Source organism: Myxine glutinosa, chromosome 13 (genome assembly GCF_964187855.1).
Source record: "Myxine glutinosa chromosome 13, kmMyxGlut1.1, whole genome shotgun sequence".
Classification (NCBI taxonomy): Eukaryota; Metazoa; Chordata; class Myxini; order Myxiniformes; family Myxinidae; genus Myxine; species Myxine glutinosa.
In genome coordinates this window covers 41,181,854-41,194,265 of record NC_136273.1, presented here as the reverse complement: position 1 = coordinate 41,194,265, position 12,412 = coordinate 41,181,854, and the positions used below count along the sequence as shown (strand labels likewise).

The window sequence follows — 12,412 nt, the reverse complement described above, 5'->3', positions numbered from 1 at the left end:
GGGAGTCCAAACCTGAGAATGCTGGAGACTAAAGCTGAAATTGGGAAAACTGAATCGCCTATTTTACTCCTGGAGATCCCAGGATTATCCACCCAAAATATCTTTGCGATCGGTTCAGCAGTTTGTACGGTACCTTCGAACAGACAGACAGACAAACAGACAGACAGACAGATAGACGGACGGACATTTGGTGAATTATAGTAAGATGCGAGCATACCTAGATTGGAATACATGTGTCCATGATCAATTCCAAGCTGGCCTGACGATGGTCAATGGAAGAACGACGGTGTAACCATTGGATACATGTCCTAGGAATGTTGCTGGTCCTTTGGTGCACAAAGAGTGCCTCAGGGACAAACGGTAGAAGTCCAATTGCACAAATCATGTAGCCGGTCAGAGTAGCGAACCAACACGACTTCCTCGCTAAGAAAGGCATAGTGGGATCTCCAATGCCCACCAACGAATACAAGCATACGGGTCACCCATCTGACGGAGGATGCAGTCATCGACGTCCTGTCTGTAAAGCATCAGGATGACGGTGTACAGTCGTGTTGGGGATCTAACCCAAGCCACACACGCTAAGGGTCTCTGGAGCTAGTTAGTGGGCCCCCAATTTCAAAGTCGTATAAGTTCGTTTGTGCGCGGTCACTGGCACAGAACAAAACACGGCAAAACGGGTTTAATGTTCCATTTTAGGACCGAGTTGAAACAAAACTAAGCGCAAGTAACAAATCTTAATTTTTATTTCAAAACAAAACAAAAAAGACACAACAACCAAGAAAAAAAACAATTGGAAATAACACCTGCAAATTCTACTAATGTACACGTTCAGCAGGACATCGTTCCAGTCTCATAAGGGAGGACCGTCTACCCACAAATGGAGGGGATCCTCACATTCGGTGATTTCGAGCCCCTGTGAATTAGCAAAAAAATGGAGGCAGAGTGATATTTTGTTTTGTCCAAAAAGAGTCAGGTCATCTGAGCAAATCGAACCTTCCAACAGCGCAAAAACTTTGCTTCTTGATTCAATCGGCGAACAGCGAAGAAGTTATTTTTTAAAATGCCGTGACCAATGCTCGGCTTCTGCGCAGTTGAAAACACGCACGGGTGCTAAGCAGCAATGAATCGGGATCTCTCGGCAGCCTGGCTCTCCATCTCACGACTCTCCCTCATTGCCTTGTCTAAATAAACATCCAGGGCTGCCAGCAGTTTGGTATGAAGCTAGATTGCGAGTGGATGAAAATGAGAAAAGGGGAGGGAGTGGGAAACAACAGCCATTATAAAAAGGCAGGACAAATCGATATGCGTTACACGTTTATTCCAAATTATCACCTGTCACAGTGATGGGAAAAGTTTAAGTTAACCTCACAATTTAAATTATTTCTGACTTTAAAAGTCGAAGTTGGTGGTAGGGATTCTTCTTCTTCCTGAACATCATCATACTCAACTCAGAAACATGATGAACGGTACACATTCACCAGCAGATATTCAACGAAAAGGTAAAATGATGATTTGACATTTGTGATGGATTCTGATTTGGAGGTAATTGCTTTTCCATTATATGTGGCCTTATTTCAAATATGTTAATGTTTATTTTTCACTTGAGCAACGCCGGGTACTCCAGCTGTAAACGCTCCTATACTTTACTCGGGGTATAACTACAACTTTGTCTGGGGGGGGGGGGGGGGGGGGGGGGGTAACATAGGCCATGTGGCCGCGGCCTCATTTGGGGATGTGGGGGACCGGGAGAGGGGCGGGAATTCTCCATGCAAATGTGCACCGCGTAGCGCCACCTGGTGATGGTGGCAGAGGGTATTACAATTTCCTTTTTTTACCTGGGCAACACTGAGGTTATGAAGCACTCTTGGCACGGGTAAATTTTTCCTCCTTCCCGTCCACCCTTCCGCCAAAACGGAGGGGCCTGTCAAAGCCACCCCCACCCCCCAAAATATGTAGATGTAGTTTATCTTTCCCCTCCCTCTCCCCTCACACTCCTCCTCCCCACTCCCTTCCTCACCCCACCCTCTCCTGCTTACTCTCCTCCCCACCCCCGGCTATGCCACATATATATATATATATATATATATATATATATATATATATATATATATATATATATATATATATATATATATAAATATATTGTTACGGTCCGCGGATTAGATGTTATTTACCGAGCGGAGGCACCGCGGCCGAAGTTTTTCCCCGACTCACCCGATTCACCCAGACGTTGGCCGTATCGCGCCACAGCTATTCAATATGGAAACCTCTAAAGCGACCGAATGTAAAGAGGAAGAAGAAGAAGACGTACAGAGGAATAACAGGTTTTATTAATTATTTTCACAAGCCAAAGCAAAGAGAGCAGTTGGTTATATACAGAAAATGGAAGGAGCAGGCACACAGTGAAATCTTTAGCTTACCTATACAAGCTTAATTAATAAACCCCAGGACAACGTTAAAGACAGACGGACGATCACACTTACACGGGGAAATGCAGGCAGGAATGAATGGCTTGGAGATGGGTGGCTTTTAGAGGCAAGGAAGGTTCAGCGGGTACTGGGCACGGTCGGGCCAGAAGGCACCGCCGTCAAGAAGCCGAGCTTTGGTCCCAAACTGTGCGGGCGAAGTTCCTTTCTCTGTACTGCTGCCTCGTGCGCTCCTTGCGTTGCTCCGGTCCGCTTTTCCTGCAGCGCGGCACGTTTCACGGCGGCTCGGTCACACCTGCTCGTCTCCAGCGCATCTCCTGGACCCATCTCCGTAAAAGCTCATCTCAGATCTCAGCTCATCTCGTATCTGCTTGGGAGCGTCCCGCGGCGGGTTATATAGGCCCCGCCCTTCACCCTTTTCGAACCTTCCCCAAATGTTCTCTCTCCGCCCTCTCAAGCCAAACACCTTGTTCTGGGTTGGATGAGCGGGGCCGACTTACTCCTCCCCTCTATGACGAGGTGGAGACCCGCCTTTCTTCTTCGGCGTTACCTCGTGCGTAATGGAGTCAAATGCAGCAAAGTGGACGGCAGATGAAAATGCAGTAAAGTGCCTAAAGAGGCAATTGCAGCAAAGTGGCGAACCTGGCACTTGGAAGCTGCCATGGGGCGTCAGAGGGCCTACTCTTATTTAATTCGGTGCAATGAAGAGTCAAACTAGTGGGAAACACATCCTTAGCCTACACAGAGAATAAGGGACTAACTATTTAAAAGGATATATCGTGTCCTGTGTGTAGGTTTATGGAATTAACTAAGAGGACGAGCTGCGACCATTCTTTACATTACGAGGGTCAGTTACACACAACAAAACCATACTTTTCACATTCGCTACACTTTCTCAAAATTGTTACACTTCTCAAATCCGTTACACTTCTCAAATCCGTTACACTATATATATATAGTTCGGAAGAGGGTCAGAGAGCGGTATTCAGGTTTGCAAAGCAGATAGTGAAAGAGAGGTGCGATGTGATGGGGGTGAGTTGCTTGAAGGATGAAGTGGGACAAATCGTTGTGGACCCAGATGGAATTAAAGGAAGATGGAAAAGATATATGGAAATGTTGTTGAATACAGAGAATGAATGGGATGGCAACATAGAGAGTAACCCAGTTTTAGGACCGGCAGAGAAGATAACTGACAAGGAAGTTGAGGAAGCGATAAAAGCAATGAAGAGTAGAAAAGCGGGAGGGGCCGACGGGAGTTGTGGGAGATATGTTGAAGGCAGCAGCAAGTTGGGGTGTGAAGAGAATGACAGAGATCTGTAATCTGGTGGTGAAAGAAGGCCGCATTCCAGTGGATTGGGAACTGAGTACCCTCGTCCCTCTATACAAGCGGAAAGGTGGCCCTCTGGAGTGTGGCTCGTACCGAGCGATAAAGTTATTGGAGCATGGAATGAAGGTATTTGAAAGGGTGTTGGAGAGAAGGATAAGGAAAAAGGTGAAGATCGACGAAATGCAGTTTGGATTTATGTCAGGAAGAGGAACGACAGTCGCGCTCTTTTTTGTGAGGCAGTTGCAGGAGAAGTACATGGAGAAGAGGAAGAAGTTGTTTCTTGGGTTTGTTGATCTGGAGAAAGCATTCGATAGGGTTCCAAGCAAAGTAATGACATGGGCATTGAGGAAGTTAGGAGTGGAGGAATGGTTGATCAGAGAGTAGTGATGGCAATGTCAGCTCTTTCACGAGCCTCGATTCAGCATCCAAAAAAAAAAAAAAAAAAAAAAAGATGTACAAAAGAGCGTGCACAGCTTTAAGGACGAAGGACGGGAACAGTGGTGAGTTTGAGGTGAAGGTGGGAGTGCATCAGGGGTCGGTACTCAGTCCACTACTATTTGTAGCTGTGATGGAGGTGCTGGCTCAGAACGTAAAGGAGGGTTTACCGTGGGAGTTGTTGTATGCAGATGATCTGGTGTTGATTGCAGAACGTATGGATGGACTGAAGGAAAAGATGAACAAGTGGAAGGAATGTCTGGAGACAAAAGGTCTGAAGGTGAATATCGAAAAGATGAAGGTGATGGCAAGTGGTAAAGCATGTAGTGAGGTGGAAAGAACTAGGAAGTGGCCATGTGCTCCATTCAATGGAGGAAGGGTGTCGGAGTGAACTCCATTCAATGTACAATGTGCGCTGAGTGGGTTCATCAAAAATGTAGTGGTCTGAGAGGGTCATTAACCAGTGTGGCAGCTACATTCAAATGTAAGGTGTGCACAGAGGGAGCTGCAGATGGAGTAAATGTTGAGTTGGATCTTGGAGACGGCGTGAAGCTGGAAGGTGTGAAAACATTTTGCTACCTCGGGGACATGCTGAATGGAGAAGGTGGATCAGACTCGGCAACGGTTGCTTGAGTGAGATGTGCATGGAAGAAGTTTCGGGAACTGAGTGGTGTGCTGATGAGGAGGGGAGTGTCGTTGAAGCTGAAGGGAAAGGTGTATGCTGCATGTGTGAGAAGAGTTATGATTTATGGGAGTGAGATATGGGTAATGAACGTAGAGCAGCAACGAAGGCTGGAAAGGGTGGAAATGCGAATGGTTCGGTGGATGTGCGGAGTATCGTTGAGAGAGAGGAAGACAAATGATGAATTGCGGAGGATGATGGGAATAGAGCCTGTGATGGATGCTGTGAAGAGGAACAGGTTGAGATGGTTTAGTCATGTGTTGAGGAAGGATGAAAGTGACTGGTTTAGGAGAGTGATGGAAATGAATGTAGAAGAAAGTAGAGGACGGGGAAGACCGAGAAAGACTTGGCTAAAGATGGTGGAAGAAGAAATGCGGGCAAGGGGGTTAACAAGGGGAGATGCAGAAAATAGGGCAAAATGGAGGAGATTGTCATGGGAACCACAAGGCTAACCCCCGCTCTAGCAGGGAAAATGGCCTTAAAATGCATGTTGTTGTTGCTGTGTGTGTGTGTGTGTGTATATATGTATATATGTATATATATATATATATGTATATATATATATATATATATATATATATACATATATAAATATATATATATATATATATATATATATATATATATATATATTGAGAGAGAGGAAATATATATATATATATATATATATATATATATATATATATATATCTATATATATCTATATATATCTATATATATCTATATATATAATATATATCTATATATCTATATATATATCTATATATATATATCTATATATCTATATATCTATATATATATCTATATATATATATCTATATATATATCTATATATATATCTATATATATATCTATATATATATATCTATATATATATCTATATATATATCTATATATATCTATATATATATCTATATATATATCTATATATATATCTATATATATATATATCTATATATATATCTATATATATATCTATATATATATATATCTATATATATATCTATCTATATATATATATCTATATATATATATATATATATATATATATATATATATATATATATATATATATATATATATATATATATATATATATATACACATACACACACATATGTACATATATACATATATACATATAGATAGACTGATAGAGGATGGCATCGGAAATTTCTGATTACCTGTAGAACACCTGCAACACTGTTTGTACATAGGGGCAATACCCCTGGGTGCTCATCTAGTAGAATAAAGCCGTATATTACACCAACTAAAGGTATTTTAAACAGCACTACGGTATTTTAAACCAATCTCAATGGTTGCTCGGAGTCAGGGCAGCATGTAGAATAATACTAGGGCAACATGTCAATAATACTATACTAGGGCAACCCCCCCCCCCACCCTCCCCCGCCCCCCCCCCCCCCCACCCCCCTACCCCTGTGTGAGCTTTGTCTGTCATTTTGAAGGAACTTGGAGGAGCACGTAAACCGTGTTACTAAAAGTATTGGGACAGTGAGGCAAATGTGCAGGGCTATCAAGTCGAGGATATTGTTCAATCTTCTTTAAATTGGGTCCACCTTTGGCAACGAGCACAGCTCAGACCCTGGCACTCATGCTATAAACCATGTTTTTGCAGACATCAGCCATAATATTGCCATTTTCAAGGTTGTTCTGGCGCAATCTGTCAGTCATTGAACTCCCCATTCCGTTTCACAATTCCACGACCCTCCTTTCTTCCATTTACAAAGGGCAATTCACTTGGGAAGACCCGCCGTGATGGAAACACATGAGCCTCTACTACACAACAACCGTTCTACAATGAAAATGGAAGCTTACAATTAAATCAAGCATATTAAAGCAAGCACCTTTAAACAATGCTGATATCAGTGTTAAACTGCGCGTCCTATCTGCCGCCATTAGTTGATAGACGTTAAAGATCCCAAGGTTTCCTTCGTTAAAAGTGGGCGAGCTATCGCCGGCACCATTAACAAATTCTAAATTACTTCCCAGTCAGTTGAGGATCCTGTGTCGGAATGGCGACCCGTCCAGGATGTTAACCTTAGCCAAGAAACGACTTAGGCTCAACCGACGCTCCGTATAGTATAGAGCATGGATGATCATGATGATACCACTTGATGTGTATGCACTTGCCAAGACCTCACAGTATTGGTATGGATAGTTGTGCTCATTTGGTTTCTGAAGAGCAACTTGCATCACAACTTGTGCACAATGTCATAGTAACATCAGTCGCATCGGTCTTCAGTGGAAATCCAATCGGTTGTTAAACAATCTCCAAGCCAAAAACAAATACAGTAATAAAAAAAAATCCTTTCACTTCAATACTCTCCTCGCTTGCTATTGATCGATGAAGAAAACAAGTTTATCATTGAAGAGGGAAGGAAAATAAACAGTACTTGTTTCCAGTGCTCGAGAGGGGGCTGATTGGAGAGGGCGGCAGCGATCTGATCAATGGCGGAGAAGGGTAGACAACGAGGAAAAGCCCCGGTGATCACGCCTCCCTGAATATGGGGGTAGAAATTTAAAACTTCAATGTGCAACACAAAGATAACCGAACACAATCGTCTTATTATTTATATTCCGACATACATTTTAAATCTCCAAGGATCATCGTTCAAATTTCTCCCTCGACTGTAGACTTGTCGGGTAATGTTAACAGCACAGTGACAACTATTCAGATTTCCATCAACAAAGAGGTACCGTCGAAGGATTGGTGACCACTTCCAAGGTCTTGATGGCCAGTGAAGCTGCCGTAGACAAGCGACCATGTGACAGTAGAAGCCGCAGCAGAGAAGCCAGATTATGTTGCTGGGGGAGTGGGAATGGAATCAGAAGCATGAGAAAGTCATGATGGGGAGGGCGCGGGATAGTGTAAAGCAGATTCCTAACCGCTGGTCCGCATAAGGAAAGCTACCAGTCCGGAGTAATGCCAGAAAATAAATAAATTTAAAAAAAATGTTTTTTGCTTTTTTTCATGACCACTCACCCGTTTAAGCGACACTTGACAAATATATATATAATGTAGCAAGTGTATGTATGTATCCGTCTACTCCAGCGGTGGATCCAGGATCTTTTTAATGGGGGGCAGGGGTGGGGCAGGAATGAAGGGAACAAGGTGCATACTCGCCTAGATGCTGTGTGATGCCCTGGAGGCGTGGGGTCCAGAGGCCCGGAAGGCAACTCAAGGGGCCCGGAAGCATTGGGATTTTAGATGCTCTCAAGCGCACTCTGAGCATCGGCTGACCACATTGGCTACATGTTGTGAGGGGCGGGGGGGGGACCTTTGTTTCGATTGTAAAATATATATTATTGGTCTTTTCATTATTAACTTACAGCCTGGTGTTGGCTTAGCGGTTCGGGTGCTGGCTTTGGATCCTAGGATCCTGGGTTCGAATCCCGGTCGATCGCTGAATTAACGCCAAGGGGGTTTACTCAGCCTGTCATCCTTCCGAGGTCGGCTAATTGAGTACCAGTTCACTGGTAATTCCCTGTGTGTCGCAAGAGGCGACCAACAGGGTTTTGCGAAGGTCATCGGCCGTAAAACATTGCTTTAAAAAGGAGACCACGGTGCCCAAAAAAGGCCAACCCCTGCTCTCGCCTCTAAAGGTGGTTCTGTTCATTATTAATTTGAGGTAAATAAAATGAATGAAACCGGTAGCTTTGTCAACTTAAAGTAACATCACTTACTCAACAATCCTTTTGTAATTTAATCCGAATCAAAACATGTTTATTGTAGTAATTAAACGGTAGTATCTGAATTTGTTCAGGAACTCGAGGATGAATTGCTCATGAATATTCATGAGTACTATAACTTACATAGCAATTGGAAACATTTCCCCTTCATATTGTGTATGTTCGTGAATATGTGGCGAGTGGTTCAAGTAACACTTTCCATGTACTGTATATATTTTTTACACACCAGCGAAGAACCAGCTCGAGCCTCCCACCAGGCCCAAGGCTTGATCCGTTCTGAGGCGCCATGACAGCACATGGCGTGGTAGCACAATATATATATATATTTTTTTTCCAGCAGTGAGCAGAACGACGAGTTTTAAAATCATTCCATCAGGCACTTCATGTGTACTCAAAGGTGGGTGAAATCAGAGGCCGCTAAACTAGGAAATTTCCTAAAGTAGGCAATTATAAAATAAAAATTACAGTAAAAAGTTATTTGAGATGTATGACGTGCTGAAATATAGACAGTAAAGACCAGTAATTACGTGGTTCCCAATTGGCGGTCCACGGTCATTTATTGCTTATCTTTGTCCGTCCTTGCTGAGAAAAAGGTTAAGAACCTTCATCTACCGACTCCTCTCTGGCCTTGCCCCCCCCCCAGCTCTCTCTGGGCTCTGTCCCCCAAATATTCCTACAGGTCGCACAAGATCTGCCTGCAACCCTCTTATGGTTAAACTGCCAAAATCAAGACTCTCTGCTCACCTTCACTCCTTCATTCCTCTTTTCTCCTGCCTCTGGAACAAACTCCCTCACTCTCTTCAATCCCACTCCACCCTCCAGATCTTTAAAACAGCTGTTCACCACCATCTCTTATCTTCCCCCATCCAAAACCTTGATCTTTTCTACCCCTGGTAATTTCACCCCAAATCCACTTTTTTGAAATACCAACTTCTTTCCTGAAAGTCCTTGGTGTCCTTGTGTTTTATACTTCTCCCACCCCCCCCCCCCCCTTCCCACGCCTCCTCCCCCCAAGCCCTCTCCCTCCCACACATCTCCCTGCTCTCAAATGTTATGTTTGTGTGCTTCCCCTTCTCTCCCCATCTTGTCTTCCGCTCCCTCTTTTTATATATTTTGTTTGTCTGGTTGATTTGTTTGTGAGTAAATGTTAGCTGTTTCACGAGCCTCGATTCAGCATACAAAAAAAAAAAAAAAAAAAAAAAAAACTGCATATCGGCATAAAAGGTGCCTCGTACCAACCTCGGCTCAGGTCAGAGCGAATAAGATGGACAAAATGTTAAGGACTGACGATGCACCTTGCATTCAAGGAGCAACCACGTCGGAGGTGGCAGTCCATGAGAGAGGACCTTGCCCATCACAGTTCTGTAATATTCTTGCCCTCGCTCTCTCTTCAACAGGTACTGCAGGTAGGTCCATGCCTCGTCTGCCACACTGCATTATAACAAAAAGAAGGAAAATTGAAAAATTAATAAAAGCAGGAAAGTGAATGGGGACGTGGAGCAGGAGGAGTGAGGGGGCCAGATTAAACTCCAGGAGAATGACAATGAAGACCGGGGAAGTAGGTGCATGGAGGGTCACACCTGCTCCCATCCTTGCCACTATTGCTTGGGGGGAGTTCGTTTGCAGCCAGCCAATCCCAGGCCTCGTTTCGTGCCTCATCTCCACCCAGCTGCAAGGTCACGCACCTCACAGCACAAAGACAACCAAAATGAAATTTAAACAAGACTCACACATTACCAATTTTGACAAATTTTGGCAGTGAATTAGCATTGAATTGTAAGCAAGACATTCGTATTCCTTCCCCATCACAAACTATTTACAAACCAGACTTCAGGCCTCTCATTACAGCTCCTCAATTACCACCTATCCGACAGAACTTGTCCCCATCCCCTTCTTCTTTGGCCATCATTCAACTAATCTCACTTGAGAGCAAGCGCTTCAAAGACAGGTGTGCAAGAGAGCTTAAAGGCTTTGCTGAGGGCGAGTGCCATGTCAAAGAGACCCGCTTGTAGCAGCCCCGGCATGAGGTCTGGTGGTCTCACTCTGCCTAGTTAAGAAAAACAAAAGCAAGAACAATCAGGGCTAGATCAATATGACGTCATAATAAAATATAGAAATCGTAAAAACGCAAATTACTTGTTTTTGAGAGAATGCATGTCATATGGAGGCTTTCATTAGCAAACTAGAAACGCACTCGGTGGAGTGCATACCTCCACCAGACTGAACAGGTTATGTTTTGTATCTTAACCGAAATCTGCATGCGGACCTTAACCAAAAAAAACCCAGAGAAGAAGACATGGGTAAAACATAACCTCCGTCCACCTTCGGTGGCAGCAGTCGTAAGCTTGCAATCGCTTGCCAAGCCAGCTGTTCCTTATCAACCGTTTCATTTGAGTGCTTAAGATACTTGGCGAGTGCTCTACAAGCTAATTGAAAATGGAATACACTCCCTGATGTCAAATATCCTCCAGAGGGGGGTTGGGGTGGGATGTCTAGTCATCTACCCAACTCATCCACCAAGTTTTGTTAAGGTCCGTCCACAACTTTTTGAATACATCATGCTATATATCGTTTTTGGCCTTATCTCTCAATGCCGAAGAATTACTTCAAAATTCTCGTTTCCAGATCCTAATATTCCCCAAAATCGAATCAATTTGTCCATGTCGCACACATGACCTGTCCACCAAGTTTTGTCCGATGGTGGCGGAGATAAAGTTTCAAAGAAGAATGGATATTAAAGGTCTGAAAATTTGTGGTAGTGAAAGCAGTTACTTCAGTTACCATGGAGCTGCGAAGAAAGACGACGTGAGAGTGTAAGATGGCAACGAGCAAGCAAGAGCTCCCTCTCAAGCTCCCACAACTCCAGCACTACCAGTTTCTTTTCGACTTTCAGAGCAAGAAGAAAAAGAGAGAGAAAAAAACTGGTGAGAAATTGCATACATTTTAGGGGGGGAAATAAAACAGGAGGCGAGTTGAGTGCAAGGTCATGTATTAACCAGGTGCAGGTAGGATCTCTCCATCATGGCTGCGTTTGGGTGAAGTTCCTCCTCTTTCTCCCTGATGGTCCATCAAAGGAATGAACGCAGAGATTACAAATGTGTGCAATAACAATTTAATACTGTGATCACGAACAACCAGAACAATTAGCCAACTATGTATCCCCGAAATGATGTCAAACTCATACAATGAACATTAGACTGTGATGTAACAATTGTAGATCACCAAGAGCTCGAAGGTAGATATTTAGTGAGTCATTGTGTGCACGTTACCTGTGAGAGAGGCATTACAAGCCAGGCATTGGGTGCCCTAACAATTGAAAGGGCGTTTATGGTAGCCAAGTAAGCATCGACCTGCTTTGCTCGGCCGTCCTCATCCTTCGCCTCCCGGCCCAATCTCCATGCTAGCTCCAACATGGCTGCAGCCGCTGTGGGGGGTTTGGAAGTTGGTGTCGAAAATGCCGACATTTTAGACGAAAAAGGCAAGAAAAATAAAAGGATTACTGATAAGGAAGAATGGACAGAGGCCATTGACCTTTATGAAAGTAGCAATAAATCCACCTTTCCGATAATTCTGCTGTTTGACATGGAAGGCATAAAGCAGCTCGTAGAGATACCCTGTAACGACGTCCACAGAACGTGCTCGACTCTCCAAAATGGACACAACCTCAAGTTTCAGGTCTCCAAAGGGCAGTGTTGTCAAAAGGTCAAAGTGAGAGTTGTCCAGCAGACACGTCACGAGTTTCCGCAAACAACTCTTCTGTCTGCAAGAGAGGGCGACTTTGAGGTGACGTGACAGCTTGATAACTACACATTTTTACTGACACCTTGCCTT

The 12,412-nt window shown here is 43.7% G+C and overlaps 1 protein-coding gene across 2 annotated transcripts in view; it reads right to left on the bottom strand.

Moving 5' to 3' along the window:
• Positions 1-12,412, bottom strand: part of NUP160 (nucleoporin 160) — a 130,046-nt gene that overhangs the window by 40,949 nt on the left and 76,685 nt on the right. Inside the window, exons 26-35 of one of the 2 annotated variants that reach the window (XM_068134315.2) lie at positions 12,139-12,341; positions 11,851-12,005; positions 11,578-11,638; positions 11,363-11,467; positions 10,505-10,628; positions 10,162-10,266; positions 9,877-10,012; positions 7,589-7,696; positions 7,285-7,389; positions 726-1,221 (exon numbers count right to left, since the gene is read on the bottom strand). In XM_068134315.2, the coding sequence (XP_067990416.2) occupies positions 1,111-1,221; positions 7,285-7,389; positions 7,589-7,696; positions 9,877-10,012; positions 10,162-10,266; positions 10,505-10,628; positions 11,363-11,467; positions 11,578-11,638; positions 11,851-12,005; positions 12,139-12,341 (1,213 nt within the window). In that variant the 3' untranslated portion in view covers positions 726-1,110. Of the gene's footprint in view, positions 1-725; positions 1,222-7,284; positions 7,390-7,588; positions 7,697-9,876; positions 10,013-10,161; positions 10,267-10,504; positions 10,629-11,362; positions 11,468-11,577; positions 11,639-11,850; positions 12,006-12,138; positions 12,342-12,412 lie in introns of those variants that run through there. The other variant, XM_068134316.2, reaches the window with a different exon arrangement.